Source organism: Sardina pilchardus, chromosome 12, assembly GCF_963854185.1.
Source record: "Sardina pilchardus chromosome 12, fSarPil1.1, whole genome shotgun sequence".
Classification (NCBI taxonomy): Eukaryota; Metazoa; Chordata; class Actinopteri; order Clupeiformes; family Clupeidae; genus Sardina; species Sardina pilchardus.
Window position 1 is genome coordinate 10382109 of NC_085005.1, and position 16339 is coordinate 10398447.

The 16339-nt window shown below is 46.0% G+C and overlaps 1 protein-coding gene across 1 annotated transcript in view; it reads left to right on the forward strand.

The window, feature by feature from the left end:
* Window positions 1–16339, forward strand: part of col12a1b (collagen, type XII, alpha 1b) — a 71210-nt gene that overhangs the window by 22581 nt on the left and 32290 nt on the right. Inside the window, exons 16-31 of the mRNA XM_062551364.1 lie at window positions 914–1060; window positions 1434–1553; window positions 1829–1993; window positions 2171–2317; window positions 2920–3062; window positions 4546–4675; window positions 6177–6322; window positions 8543–8672; window positions 9164–9300; window positions 9810–9939; window positions 10929–11068; window positions 11329–11461; window positions 12232–12371; window positions 13726–13855; window positions 14916–15055; window positions 15939–16068. Coding sequence (XP_062407348.1) covers window positions 914–1060; window positions 1434–1553; window positions 1829–1993; window positions 2171–2317; window positions 2920–3062; window positions 4546–4675; window positions 6177–6322; window positions 8543–8672; window positions 9164–9300; window positions 9810–9939; window positions 10929–11068; window positions 11329–11461; window positions 12232–12371; window positions 13726–13855; window positions 14916–15055; window positions 15939–16068 — 2208 coding nt within the window. The remainder of the gene's footprint in view (window positions 1–913; window positions 1061–1433; window positions 1554–1828; window positions 1994–2170; window positions 2318–2919; window positions 3063–4545; window positions 4676–6176; window positions 6323–8542; window positions 8673–9163; window positions 9301–9809; window positions 9940–10928; window positions 11069–11328; window positions 11462–12231; window positions 12372–13725; window positions 13856–14915; window positions 15056–15938; window positions 16069–16339) is intronic.

The following is a 16339-nucleotide window of genomic DNA, read 5'->3' on the forward strand; positions in this document are numbered from 1 at the left end:
ACTGCCCAAGGAAACAGCTTTTGATTTAGAAACGCATCACGGCTCAGTCTGGTGTGACTTCACACGTAGACTACACAAAGCGGAATGTAAACACATAACAGGAAGATGAAATGTACAACAATGCAAACTGGTGATAACTAGTTTTACTTTAGACTGAACATGTACAGTATATATGACACACTTAGGACAACAAAAGATCCTCACACATGCCTTTGTAGTTACTCCTGAATGAAGATTTTCAATGTTAACCTTTTGTTATTTTCAGTTGCAGAACTTATGCTCTGGCAGCACGCTGTTCAAAAAGCGTGTGCCCCCTTCTATTCTTTTTACTCTCCTAAGAAATCCTGTTTAGCTGCACAGGTGTCAAGAGCAGAAATGTTCGTGCTGCTCACACAAGGAATGCAGAATAATTCTCCTGAAGGAACAGCTCGTAGATTATGCTTCAGGGGAGCTGCTTTTTTTTTTTCGTTCTGCGAGACAAAGTCCATGACAGCTCCAGATACACTCCCAAGGCCATGGCGCCAGAAACAAATACACTTTTGGATATAAACGGAAGGATGGAAGATTAAGGAAGAAAAGAAGATATAAATCCGAAGATATTGCAAAACAAAGGAAATGTTTTTGTGACTACTATGAACTGCTACTACGATTGCTGTAATTGAAACGGGGAAATATATATGTCAAAGTGTTGCTTTTTGCTTTGTTGTTTATTTCTTTTCTTTTTTTTTACATACATTTTTGCTTTGTGCCAGAATGAAAATGGAGCCATTTCCTGTCTCTCTTCTTCCCTCCTTCCCTCACCGTCTTTCCACTTCCATCTCATAGTATTGTCAAGGTCTTTTGAAGGTCATTGTTTCAAGTGGAAGTTGCCTCTGTGTGAATATGACCTTGACGTCCTTCCCCCTGACAGGAGCTCAGTGTAACACCCAGGCGAAGGCAGACATCATTCTGCTGGTGGACGGCTCATGGAGTATTGGTCGCCTGAACTTCAAAACCATCCGCGCCTTCATCGGTCGCATGGTTGGTGTCTTTGACATCAGTCCAATGAGGGTCCAGATTGGTGAGTGTTTTGTCATACAACCTCTGACGCTGCAGTTAACTTCTCCTCATAGCCAGGAGTTCTGATGATCAAGATAACTATTTTGTAACACTTTATTTCAGCAAACACATGTTAGCCATTAATACATAACTAATGTGTCTTTGTACAGTATTAGTGCTCAATATGGTCTGTTTAGCACCATTGCACATTTCTAGGTCTCTATTGAACGAAAAAAAATAGAGTTTACTCCTTATTCATTGTATGAATGTGTGACTTATATTCTTGGCTAATGCCATGGTGTGTATATTTAGAGGTTCGGTTAAAGTTTGTTTTGATAGGCAGAGCGGCTGAGTCTTAGGATCTCAACACTTGTCTTTCTTGCCTTTTGTGATAGGTCTGGCTCAGTACAGTGGAGACCCCAAGACTGAGTGGCACCTGAACGCTCACCCAACCCGTGAAAGTCTGTTGGATGCTGTGGCTAACCTGCCTTACAAGGGAGGCAACACCATGACAGGTACTTCATTCAGGTCATTTCCTGAGAGAAGTTGATTCATTTGATCAAATCCAAATCACGTATCGCTCACCGTATGTAAACAAAATGTTTAATCGCAAAGCCTGATGGCTGAACTACATACAAAGTTGATCATAAATTCGTAGTCATGCTGCTATAGTTTGTGGTCATACACAAGGCCTTGCTTTAGACACTGTTGTCAGAATTTATTAGAGCTCAGAGCTGGTCATTTTTGACCAAAGCCCACTTTTGACTGTTTCACCTACTCTTTCCCGTAGGCCTGGCTCTTAACTACATCCTCCAGAACAACTTCCAAGAGAGTGTGGGCATGCGCCCAGACTCACGCAAGATTGGTGTGCTCATCACTGACGGCAAATCCCAGGATGACATTATCGGCAACTCACAGGTCCTCAAAGATCAGGGCATTGAGCTCTATGCCATTGGTAAGTGATCAATGTCCTCCTTTTCGTGATATTTTTTTATGGACTTTCATTTTGTTTACATTCTTTTTTTTTTCAAAAACACTGCAACGACTTTGTTCGAACCGACAGTACGTAAAGGATCCGATTTTCCCCAAAACAAGAAAATGACATGCAGGTGGTGTGTGTTGTGGGTTTTAGGTGTGAAAAATGCCGATGAGGGTGAGCTGAGAACCATTGCCTCAGACCCTGAAGATATCCACATGTACAACGTCAATGACTTCACTTTCCTATTGGACATTGTGGATGACCTCACCCTCAACCTCTGTAACAGTGTCAAGGGTCCAGGTATAGTAAATCCACAGTCTCACATCCATCTCCTCGCATATTCATGGTCACACCAAGCGTCTGGATTCTTCACAGTCACCCAGCCTCTTATGAAGATCTCTTGACTTAGCCAGGTCAGGTTGATATATGGAGGATTAACCTTGTGGTATTCACAAAGAAGCTTCTCCAAAAGATTTTCTCATAGTATGTTAGGGAGGCACTGCGCTGGTGGTTAAAACTTGATAAGCTTGCGAGAAGCTCTGCAGATTTGTTCCCCTCAATGTGATAAACAGTGTTGGAATTTGGAGAAAGCCTCCTTGAAGAGTAATGGGTTTTGGCCTTTACTGCAGCCAGAGTGAGATAGATATAATCTCCACTCTTTTTTTTTTTTTTTTTTTGGTTCGTTGCAAGCATTATGGATGGCAATATACGATCCATTTTAATATCTTAATCTAAAAATATCGAAAATGTCTGTAAAGCCTCCTGCGCCAGAATTATTTTTCCAGAGTGGTGATCTATGGCCCACCAGTGGAAACGAGATTTTTGAGAGTAAGCGAGAGCAAGTGCACTCTGTGAACCATTTGACATGGCTGTTGAACTTTCAACCTTCACCTTTGATCCAGACGGAGGCCCTGGGACGCCTTCTGACCTTGAATTCTCGGAGGTCACCCACTATTCTTTCGTTGCAACGTGGATCCCTCCTGATGAGCCTGTGGAGAAGTTCCGCATCGAGTATGTGCCTGCAGCCGGAGGAGAGACCAAAGTGGTAAGAAAACCGAAATGAAACACCTTGTGTCAACTGCAGTGGTGTTTCCCTTTGTGTCTCATCAATATATGCATTATATGTAGGAGGGTGGAACATTGTGTGCATTAAGGTTACATTTAATATTTAGCAATGCATTAGTTAATCTACAGTATATGAACCAGATATATCAGTGTAATAGAATACTGGAGTTATTAGTTGTTAACCAATGGTTAACCAATGAGTTGCACTTTACACCCAGGGTTTCGTGGGTCTGTGTGTGAGTGTCTGTGTCTGTGTGTGAGTGTGAGTGTTCGCATGCGCCCTTGAGATAGGGTTCACATGGAGAGTGTTTATCTGTCGGACTCGAGACCTCAACTTCACAGCCTGTTCGGCTCAGCTCACCTCTCCCCCCTTCCCCATATCTCAGGAGTGGTTGCCTGGAGGTTTCCTCTCTCAACTCCCTTCCACAACGAGCTCCACGCTGGCTCGTAAAAACCAAAACCTGTGACGCTGAGCGAGACTAAAGTGTAGCACTTGAGTTTCTCCGGGGCTGCTGGATAAACCGAGTCTGAGCTAGCACAAGTGTTCCACATGGACACCTCTTCTGGCTCTGGGACTGTTTGACGGTTTTAAGTTACTCAATTCAAGGCACACAATTCAATACATGCTTCAGTCACACTCACCAAGACAGGTTATATTTTATTTTTAGAGCATGTGTTGCGTGTGTGTGTGTGTATGTGTGTCAGTGCATGTCTAAATGTGAGAGCATGCGTATATTGTTTTGCTTCGCTTCAGTTGCTTCTGCACTACAGTAGTTGGAACATTCAGTGTGACCCGTAGTGCTTCCAACACATTCTAACGATGAATTCCAAAAACTCCTTGGATGCTGGACCCCTGTGGGGTGAATCAAGGTCACTGACGTCTCTGTTTTTCTCCTTCTGTGATTCACTTTGGTTACTTTTTCAAGGGAAGTAGGACAATGGGACACATAGAGGCTTTGAAATGTGTCTTTAGTTAATCACCCTGAGGACAGTTGACAGAGTAGGTTAGGCTAACAGAAGGTAAGATTAGAGGGCATAACAAAGATCTTACTGTGATAATGATCACAGCACTACCAAATATTTTGAGTGTATGGCCCAAGACTTTGTTTTCATAACCTTGCCATGGAGTTTTGTTTGTGGTGCAGTTTGTTTGTTTGTCTGTCTTTGTGCTGGATTATGCAAAAGCTGGCTGTCCAATTCTGATGAAACTTTGTGGAACGCTGTAGCATAAGAAGGTGGCTGAAGAAGAACCCGTTTAATTTTGGAGTGGCTCTCACAGGCTGCTGTCCCCAGCTGCTCAATAAATTTAGTTTCACATACACTAATATTGAGAGAGATAGATATAGATATACAGTATATTTGGCCTTGGTTTGTGCTGTCCGAGTGACTATCTAGTTACAGAATGCATGAACAAGGTCATAACCAGACTCACTCATTATTGCTTTGCCACCGCGTTTTGATAGGCGTATGCGGATGGAGAGGTGCCCACCATCACGCTGGAGGACCTTATCCCCGATACCAAGTACATCGTGAGAGTGATCGGCATGAATGGAGATGAGAGCGGCGAGCCCCTGATAGGAGCGGAAACCACCCGTAAGTACCTAACTCTCACACACTGATTAATCGATTAGCGAATGGATTAAAAAATACTGGGGAACTACGCTTGGCAGAAATAAAGTAAGCTACGAGGAGAATGATGAAAGATGCTTTTCAACACAGCAATGTTTCATTTCGATTCGGTGAAAGCACACTTTCCTGCTGTCCGTCTTTTTTTTTTTTTTTTCTTTGTTTCTCATTCTTTCATTTTTGGTTAAGGCTGAACATACCTTTTTATGTTTTTATTTCACTCCCTGTCTTTCAATTTGGCTTCATGTCTGTCTCTGCTCCAGCTCCATCTGCACCACGTCTTCACTCAGTTACTCAAAGTAAACCTTGAAAGCACTTCCTCCCAAGTCTGCAGCCAGCATTATGTAATTGTTTGACTGACTCTGGGTCAGTCACACTCGGGAATGACCACAGCGATTTGTCTGTTCTCCGGAAACCATAAACAGTTGTCTGAAACTCATCTCTTTTTGAAGAGATTGTTATGAAGGGAATTTAAAAAAAAAATTGCATAGTGGTTTTAATATGAATGATAAAAACCATACAGACCCCATATGTTATTGTGCTGAGGTAATTCCTGTTTTCCGTAAGATGACCAGCTGGAAAATGCATTAGCCACAAGATCGAATTTGTTGCTGAGAAATACTACACTGACGTTTCTCGCCTTTGGTTTCATTGTTGGAGGGGATAAAGAAAACTCACATAATTTAACATGATGTAAAGTACACTTTGGGCTTTAATTTGTCCCTTTTCCTCCTTTTATAGATTATTTTAAAATATCTCTCTATGATATTTATAGTGAGGATAACAAGACCCTTTTCAAGACCGTAAAGGGTACTTATCGTTTTGTCATACGCCACTTGGACTAGGTCATTGCGGCTTCCTTTATTGTTGCTTTGAGCTACGGCTCCAACTTGGACCTTCACAGTTTCGGAGAGACCACTGCTTGTAACCCTGGGCTTTACTCAGAGTGGAGCTCCTTATAAATGAGTTTTTGCGTCTGTGATGTGGGCTATCGGGAGTTTATCACACTCCTGATAGCGGACGCCTGAAGTGAAGTGTTGAAAAGGCCTCTATCCTTTCCTCTCTATCTCCTTGCAACTCTCCTGCCTCTAGTCTCACTGGGTTTCTGCTTTGACTTATGACACCTGACTCTCTCACTCGCCCCTCTATTCTTCTGCCTGTGTCAGTGTATGCATCCTGTAGATGGAAAGTTCTACTGCAAATCATAGCCCTGTTTGTTTTATGTGTTTAACTGAAAGTTTTTGATAGTTCTGTTGATTTTTATGGAGGGTTTGTTGGGTTTTTTAATTGTGCTGTATCCCAACTGCTAGTTTTCTCGGCACCCTACGCCTTCTTTTCTCCTCCTCCTCCTCCTCCTCCTCCATATGCTTGCTGGGATCTACGTCTTCTTGTAGGTCTATTTCTCTCTTTCCTGTCATCTCTCCCTTTCACTAAGATGTGTTTTTTTGTTGCTCTGTGTCCAACGCAGTGCCCCTGCCATCAGTGAAGAGCATGACGGTGTACGACGAGACCCTGACCAGCATGAAAGTGCGCTGGGAGGTGGTGCCCGGTGCCTCGGGCTACATGCTCCTGTACAGCGCCCTCAACGCCACTCAGCCCACCAAGGAGAAGGAGGTGAGACACCCCCCCTTCATTCATCCACTCCTCCCTTTACGACTATCCTTTACCTCATTCCTTCATCTATCCATTTATCCATCCATCCATCCATCCATTCCATCCCATCCCTGTGGGCTGTCCCTAATCTGTCCACCAGTCTCCTCTCCTCCACCAACCTGAGTTCCTATAGACACCCCCACCACCACCTCCTCAACCAACCTGAGTTCCTATAGACACCCCCACCACCACCTCCTCAACCAACCTGAGTTCCTATAGACACCCCCACCACCACCTCCTCCACCAACCTGAGCTCCTATAGACAACCCCACCACCACCTCCTCAACCAACCTGAGCTCCTATAGACACCCCCACCACCACCTCTATAGACACCCCCACCACCATCTCCTCCACCAACCTGAGCTCCTATAGACAACCCCACCACCACCTCCTCCACCAACCTGAGCTCCTATAGACACCCCCACCACCACCTCTATAGACACCCCCACCACCATCTCCTCCACCAACCTGAGCTCCTATAGACACCCCCACCACCACCTCTATAGACACCCCCACCACCATCTCCTCCACCAACCTGAGCTCCTATAGACACCCCCACCACCACCTCTATAGACACCCCCACCACCATCTCCTCAACCAACCTGAGTTCCTATAGACACCCCCACCACCACCTCATTCACCAACCTGAGCTCCTATAGACAACCCCACCACCACCTCCTCCACCAACCTGAGTTCCTTCAGACACCCACACCACCACCTCTATAGACACCCCCACCACCATCTCCTCCACCAACCTGAGCTCCTATAGACACCCCCACCACCACCACCTCCACCCTGAGTTCCTTCAGACACCCCCACCACCACCTCCTCCACCAACCTGAGTTCCTTCAGACACCCCCACCACCACCTCCTCCACTTCAGACACCCCCAGAGCCCCCTCTCCTCCACCAACCTGAGCTCCTCCAGACACCCTCACCCCTCCCGCCAGCGCTTTGTGCGCAGTCAGCATTTCCTCCTCAGTCAGTTTTTATAAGCTCCAAAAGGCAGCGCAGCAGCAGCAGCCGCCGCCGCAGCAGCAGGCTGCCTCCTGTGCCAGTGGGGCCTTGACTCACTCCAGATGGCTGCCGATGTGTACAGGCCGGAGCCGAGAGAGAAAGAGAGAGAGAGAGAGAAGAGAGAGAGAGAGAGAGAGAGAGAGAGAGAGAGAGAGAGAGAATAAGAGAGAGAGAGAGAGAGTGTGTGTGTGTGTGTGTGCGTGTGCGGAACAGGAAAGAGCAGGAATGAGCCTGCACTTTTTACAGCGGGTGTTTCAGGCGAGGGCCACGAAAAAAGCAGACTCTCTGGACACACGGGGTAATGGGAAGGATGAGGTCATGTTGGCTCCTCACGTCTTATTTCCCCCCTGAAGTCATTGAGATGATATGAACCAAACACGATTTGAACAGATGCTATTTTCTGGGAGGAAGGAGGAGGTGTATGTGTGTGTGTGTTAGTATGTATAGGTGCATGTGTGTGTGTGTGTGTGTGTGTGTGTGTCAGAGAGAGAGAGAGAAAGAAAGGGAGACAGAGAGAGGGAGAAAGACAAAGAGAAAGACCGACTGCTGTTAATTCTAGAGCCTTTGTGTCCACCCCCACACTGGTTCCCATACAGTCATGGTGTTAATGCAACTTGAATTTGAATATGAGAGAGAGAGAGAAAGACAGAGAAAGGGGGAGAGAGAGACAGGGGAGATGGTTACCAGATTACACGTGTAGCTTTTTCCTCCTTTTTAATTCCTCCCTCTGGTCAGAATAGTGGAAAAGTGGACCAGTGTTCAGGGACCCACAGAGGAGCGGGTCTTGGTTATTTCTGTCCACCAGCTGTTCACCGACATCTTCTTGACAAGCACTGTCTGGTTGTTGTGTTCATCACTAACGTCTGGTTCCATTTGCTTCCTCCCTCCCTCCCTCCCTCCTTCCCTCCCTCTGTCTGTCTATACTTCCACTCTTCTGTTTGTCCTTCCTTTATCTCCCCTCCACTCCCTGAATTCCCTCCTTCTTTTCTCCCTTCCTGTCTTCTTCACTCACTCTTTCATTTTCTCGGGCTCCTGCTTTCCATCTTTGCTGTTGCAACATCCTCTTCCATCCTCCTATTGGTCTGTACATCCTTCCCCCTCTCTCTTTCCATCTCTCCCTCTCTCTCTCTCCCTCTCTCCCCCCTCTGTCCCCCCTCTCCTGCAGATGCGTGTCGGAGCTGATGTGAGTGATGTCCAGCTGGTGCAGTTGTTCCCCAACACGGCCTACACCATCTCCCTGTTTGCGCTCCACGGAGAGGCGGCCAGCAACCCGCTCACAGACACCGGAGTCACCTGTACGTCAGCCCCCCCCCCCCCCCCCTCCCTCCTCCCCCGCCGCTCTGTCCTCTAGACCCTGTCCTATTCATAGTTTATGTGCCCGCTGAGGTCTCCGTGACCTGATACATCATCTCTGCTGTCTGCGTGCTGGTCTCGGGCCACAAGGCCAAAATCACATTGGTTCTCTTCATTTTTTTTATTTTTTATTTTTTTATTCGTCTTCAGACAAATGTGTTTCCAATATGCTCTTTACAGATTCATAACATATATACATTGTTTCACAGCTTGTTATTACATACTCCTACTCCCATGTTCAACTCATTCAATGTTAGCATATAAAATGCATGACATGTAAAATAATAATAAGAAAAAAAAAAAGGACTGAGGAAGAACAGATCGAGCTGACAATTTTTTTCTGTTTCTCTGTCTGTCTGTCTGTCTCTCTCTCTCTCTCTCTCTCTCTCTCTCTCTCTCTCTTTCTCTCTCTCTCTCTCTCTCTCTTCCACAGTGCCCCTGCCCCCGGCGGGCAAGTTGACCATCACTGATGTGGACCACAGCAGCATGAAGGTCACCTGGGATGCTGCCCCTGGCAACGTCAAAAAGTACATCATCACCTACAAGCCAGAGGAAGGAGAACTCAAAGAGGTAACACCAAATGCAAGGAAATGAGAAGAATGCCCACAAAGGGGTTCAAATATCTTCACATCTCTGTCAACCATTGAAATTGTACTGTATATTGCCTTATGTACCACCACAACACATAACTCACTCACATTAGATCATGTTTGTATTACACTTTTTGATCTTCCAGTCAGAAAACGTTAGAAGTAAAAGGAGACCTCCGACAGTGTTGAGGAGATTTGGCTTGTTCTGTGAAATGATCACGAGAATGGTTGTAATGTTCAGAACTCATTCTCTTGGTCTCGATGTTAAGTGACACGATCACACAAGAAAGATTCACCACAAGAAAATCTTTCTCTCTCTCAGAAGGACTGTCAGTCAGTGTTGCAGTATTTTTTTTCCAAGCCCAGAGCTGTTTTCCGCAACCTTCATGGAAATATGCGAGCCTCCGACTGAACCCTTTGAAAACTAACCGCGAGTGGGCCGTAGCAAACCCAAAGTAAGCTAACTACTGAAACCTTTCTATCCGTCAGGTTGAAGTCAATGGCGATATCACCACATTACCACTTAAGAGCCTCATCTCCCAAACCGAATACGACGTTGCGGTCACCCCAGTGTACGACGAGGGTCCTGGAAACCCTATGCTTGGAAGTGCTATCACAGGTGGGCAAATATTGATGGGTTGCCGTGGCAACGGGGTTTAAGAAACAGCCGTGCTAGACACCAGATTTCTCCAAGGGGCCAGAACATAGGCCAGATCCCTGGTGTGAAGATGTCTGTTAATGCTGCGGGGTGCGCACCAGTGTGGAACGTTTTGTGCGTAAACTGACCTGCTTCAAGTGTTTTTTTTCCCCCTTCTTGTCTGCTCTCCTTCCTCTGCCTTAACCCCCCCCCCTCCCGGCACACACCACCACCACCACCACCACCACACACCTCCTCCTTAGCTTTTGTCTATGTCTTGCTGCAGCTCTCTCCGTCTATCTCCACAGCCATCCATCCTTTTCTCCCCTCCTCCCTCCCTCCCTCTCTATCGTCTCGTTCTGGCCGCGCCGGACACATGCGGTCGGTCTTACGCCATTGCACTCCTGGCGGTGTGCGTCTGTCTCCCCTGCTATCGCTCCCTGCATGGGGCCGTGCCGCTCATTAGTCCCACATGAGCTGCCAAGCTGTTGTTTTTCGGCCCTGTCACACAAAGGCACTTCCTTTTCACACACAAACATGGGGCCGGCACGGCACGCATAGTCATACAGAGCCGTGGTGTGCCGCGCACGCCCCACTTTTCACTTTCAAGAAGGGGGGGGGATTGGGGGATGTTTGAACATGCACCGGCCCCGCAAGCAGCACCTCACATGGTCCACAGGCCTGCTGACGCCATTGGCTTGCCTCATCATCCAGGATTCCCTCATAATCACGTCCACTCTGTTTCTCTCTCTCTCTCCCTCCCTCACTCCTTCCTTCCCTTGCACCCCCCCCCCCTCCTCCCGCACCCCAACTTGTTCTGTGCAGCGCAGTCTGATTCAAACCGTCTTTACTGGCAACTGTGCGCAATGTCCAATATTGCCAAAACAACTATGCGTCCAATCAGTTGGAATCAAAGAATGAAAGTGTTTGTAATCTCTCGTCCTCCTCGCTTGTCTTGTTTGCATGAGTAGATGTGGTGCCCGCGCCCAAAAACCTCCGCTTCTCTGAAGTGACCCAGACCTCCTTCAGAGCCACATGGGAACACGGAGCCCCCGACGTTCTGCTCTACCGTGTCAGCTGGACCAAGAAGGGAGAGCAGAATTTTGAAAACGTAAGTGTTCAGACCCGCAAAATAGTTCCGCACAGTTGAATCATTCGCAGGTCATAGATGCCAGATATAAATCTTGTTTCAGAGAGCTAATTACACTATTTGTATGAGCGGATTGGCAACGTGTTTTTGGCGCACATGATCAATTCATCCAATCAAGAGGTTTTGGGAGGAAAAAAGGAAATGAACACATAGAAATGTCAGCGCGTTCCACAGCACGTGTTCTATATTTAGACTCACTTCAGGAACTGTGCTCCCACTAGGCCATCCTGAACAGTGATGAGACCTCACTGGTGCTGGAGAACCTGGACCCAGACACTCCCTATGACGTGACCGTCACCGCTATCTACCCTGATGAGTCCGAGAGCGAGGACCTGATGGGCACCCAGCGTACAAGTAAGACACCCCCGCAAACCTCCAGTCCTTTACTCGCAAAACATTCAGAGAAACTTGTTCTGAACTTAAGCTCTAATAACTCTTTGTTCTCTTCAACGTCTTTTTCTAGAGCCAAAGAACAATGGTATGTCTTTACCTCTGGAATAGGTTAAGCTATCGTCATATTAAAATCATATCAAAATGTTTAACAGTCATGCAAGCGATCATGATAAAGTGTTAATAGAAACACACTTTGAGTTTTTACATCTGCATGCGCATTTCTGAGCTCCAGTCTCACAAAAAAAAAAAAAAAAGCTCGAAGGTGTGACCTCTTAAAGAACCGGAGCAAAAGTTCCATCAGAAACACCGGCTGCCAATCATCATGTCATCAGTTCATGTCATCCACGTCTTTAATGTTGTCACCGTGTCTCATCTTATCACTTGTGTCATTCCATTCTACCATCTGTCATCAAATAATTTGTCATCCATCAGTGTCATCAATTTACGAGCCATCAGCTAAATGGAAGTGCATGTCATATGTATAACCCGCCTGGCTGCATTTGTGTACATTTGTTTCACTCTGGCCAGCATACACCACTCCATCATAATTTCCCATAATTCCCCTCGGCTTCATCCAGCTCACTCACCCCATGTGACCCTTGGGAGCAGCTGCCATCAGACTGTGAGGGGTCCTGTAACCCTCCCTTGCAGACCTCCATGAAAGCAGTGACCTTGACACGAGGCTGTGTGTGTGTGTGTGTGTGTGTGTGTGTGTGTCTGTCTGAACACAGATCCCATCGGACCTCCAGCCAACCTGCGAGTCTTCAACGCCACCACCACTACTCTTACCCTCAAGTGGGACCATGCCCCTGGCCCAGTCGTGAACTACAAAATCACTTACCTGCCTTCCGCAGGAGGGAAGGCCATCACTGTAAGTAGGACAAGACTGTGTGTGTGTGTGTGGGCGCGTGTGTGTGTGTGTCTCTCTCTGTGTGCGTGTGTCTCTGCGTGCTTGTATTTAGTGAATTGAACTCAGATAGTCCCCTAGCTGATTTTCCGCAGCACAGAATGTTTCAAGGCCTATGCTGGGCCCTTATGTTGTTAATTATGGTAGGAAACCTACTGGAAAGCTGGAAGCTCCACAGGAACAGCTACGTAGTTAACGTGTAGTGACTCATCTGGAGTCCAAACAAGGTCTTTCCTATACCTTTCAGCAACCCCACACACTTGAGATCTCCATTCCATATCTGTAATGAGCGATTTCTGTGGGAGAGCAGGGTACGGCCCCACATTTTACTATCCATTGTAGGAAAATGTTCATAGCCATTCAAGAGAATTCTGGCAAAAGACTCCTTTTTTTTCTGTTTCTCCCAGTGTTTATGGAGGGGAGCATATGTAGTCAGATGCTCAGGAATTTGGCACCGTGGTACAGTAGTGTATGGTAGTAGGCGGCCTACCAGGATTACATTACTTTTTACTTCAGCTTATGCAGATGTCTTGATAAGAGACTTTGATTTGATCCCTCAGACATGACCAAGACATCCAAAGCAAATTCTCATGAAAGATGTAAATGTCAATAATAATCTATCAGAGTAATTTCAGCAGACATCTGCATGGAGTCAGAGCATAACACATAACCATTGTAAACTTGTTGGAATGTCTTGCATGGATTAGGGCCCGTATATGTAAGTTTTGTTATTTTGATATAATCCACTCATAGCATTAGATGTTTATCAACTCATTTTTGATGATTCAAAACCTTGTATGAGCAGACCGACTACATTAACAATGCATCGATCAAACATGCGTTTGTTTGTTTTAGCTATTGTGGCTAATTTGTTGTAGATGCCTGATTGTTGTTCATGACCTCCGGAAACACTTAATTCCTAAATTAATCATAGAGATATGCATCTCTTATGAAGGTAATCCACAGAGTGGTCTAAGAAGCAAAATGTTTACTCAATAAAGGCTGCAGGATCTACAATGGACCACAGGGGAGTCTTCATGTTGTTCCTTTATGAGCTTAGGGAAAGTGGGCCGGCATCCCACTGGTAGAAGTTTGGGATGAGGTTATTCATTCAGTTGCAGATTTATTAGACCTCTGTGATAAACACAGACCACATCATGTCAAAATTAATAAATGTCCAAGTTGATATATAAGCTTTGTGTTTGCGCTGGGTATGTTTGGATTCCATTTGCATGATAATGACAAGCATTGAACTCTTGAGAGAGCAACAACAACAACAAAAAAAAGATTCAAGTGTTGATACGTCTCTTTCAAACAGACTCAGGTTGGAGGGAAGAAGAACCAGGCCGTCCTCCAGAAACTCACTCCTAACACCCCCTACAACATCACTGTGGCGGCGGTTTACCGCAGTGGAGAGAGCAGAGACCTTTCTGGACAGGGAACTACAAGTATGTCATTGCAATGCTACAGCACTGATTTATACCAGTGGTAGATATTAAACTTTCCTTGTTGAGAGAAAATATGGCAAAACAGGAATCTGCTTCCCATTTTTGCTCATGTTGCATATAGACTTCAAGCCTACATTAGGCTACATTTAGGCTTTACCTAAACATTGTTTGTACCTTGCAGTGCTCTGCAATGAACCTGCAATAGACAGCTCTTCATCACACTCAAGTCCTCCTGCTCTCCTGTTACATGTGGCATCCCTCAGAGATCAGTTCTTGGCCCCTTTCTCTTCCTGATCCATATCCTACCACTTGGGCAGATCCAATAGTAATGCTTTCCTTTCACTGCTGTCTAACATCCAGTTTAATCTCAGCACCCACGTCCCCACTGATTCTACTTCCAACACATCAGCGGACTGTGTTTCAGATTTAAAACTTTGGATGCGTAACACCTTTCTCAAACTAAGTGCAGAAGACTGATTTTTTTCTGGTTGGCCAGTGTGCATGTTCAACTCTCACCTCAAATTAGAAGTCTTGGTGTGCGACTCCGCACTCAACTTACATCTCTGAAACATCACCCGTCTTCACTTTAGTCAACGGCTTCATCATGTCTCGTATTATTGCAATTCCCTTTTTATTGGTCTCCCCGCTAAGTCTCTCCAAAAAATGTCAATAATCCGAAACTCGCTAGATTTCTTTCCCACACTAAGCACTCTACCCAAACCACCCCTATCCTAAAATCAATACCTTCAAAGCCCTCCATAACCTGGCTGCCCTCTACCTCAGTGAACTCCTGACCCCATACTCCCCATCCCATTCTGTTAAGTCTTCCAGCAGTCACTTACTCACTGTCCATCACACCAGACTCACTACCCTAACTCTCTCTACATCTGCCGTTCCTTTACCATCTTCAAGTCTGACTTCAAAACGTTTCTGTCCATTAGCATTTATGGTCTTCCTCCTCCCTCACTGCTCAGTGTATATATTTCCTCCCTTTCCTGTGTTTTGTTTATCTTAGATTTTATTGTTGTGTGTGTGCTCACTCTGGTCTCCCATCTTTCAGGACCCTTGGGCGGAGTGAGAAATCTGCAGGTGGTCAACCCCACCATGACCACCCTGAATGTGCGCTGGGAGCCAGCCGACGGCAAAGTGCGCGAGTACAAAGTGGTCTACGTGCCAGCAGCAGGCGGGGCAGAGAGCATGGTAGGCATGGTAGGCATGGCAGGCCAAACAGTTTGCCACTCCTCGAAGCCCCTGACTGGTTTTTGAGTGTAATGTGAATAGAAAATGTATTGCTCTAGATCTCCAAGTCTGAGTGGTCTGATTTAGGACTAGGAGCATAACAAAACGGAATGTTATGGGGAGTTCAGAGTTTACTGAGCATCCTTGAATTACGCAGGTTCTTCTGGCTAGCTGTAGATTGAGATGCTTCCTGCCTCACTCTATCCCCCATCTGGCCTCCATCAGTATTCGTTTCAGCATGCAGAAAGGTCTTTATCCAACTTGTGTTGTAGTGATCCATATTGGATACTGGGTTTGACTGTGAGGTGAGTCATCCCTAACAAATGATCAGGTCAGTTGGCAGGGACTTAATTCCACTGTTCTTCCCTGTCTCTCGCTCTGGTTGTTGGTGAGCAAAACAGAGGCTCCCCCACTCCCTCGATTACGGAGTGCACTCAGATGGGAATCACCCTCACAGCTAAATCAAGTTCTCTTGATTAGCCCATAGGGTCTAAATATGGCACTCAGCTTTGGAACAAACTTCTCTCTCTCCCTAGCAGAAACAGAATCTGACGTAACCATGGATTTGCGTACAAGCGTACTCACACAGAACTCAAATTTGTATTAAGTGTCCTCCATGATGTGACACACACACCTCCGACAAGTCACCATCAATATTGACTTTCCATTGGAGGGTTTATAACACACTACCAGTTAACAGTAGTTGGTTGTGGATGGCCTTTACTATGGCCGAACCTTCAACATGTACACGCAAACCGAGTGCAAATAGCTAGGGGGAAGGTTTAGGGAAAAAGGCCAGGATGTTTCCATACTCTAACTGAAATATTTCTGGACTGTTCCACAGGAGCAAGTAGCTGCCACTGCCACCAGCACCGTCCTCCGAGGCCTTCAGCCCGACACCTTGTACACCGTCACACTGATCCCTGTGTACGCTGAAGGGGACGGCAAGCGCATGTCTGAGAACGGGAAAACAAGTAAGAGCATTTTTTTTACATTTACATTTATCGATTTAACAAATATTATTTTCATTTGTGTTTATTTTCATCCAAAGTGACTTAAATGACAATTATGTCATATGTCATATACTGTACATATGTCCATTATATTACATGGGCCAATATCCCCAGAGCAACTTCGGGGTTAAGGGACTTGCATACGGGCACAATGGTGGAAGCTGGGTATTGAACCAACACGTTTTCTGGCTACTGCATGCTAGCACAGCTCCTTAGCCACTACACTACCACC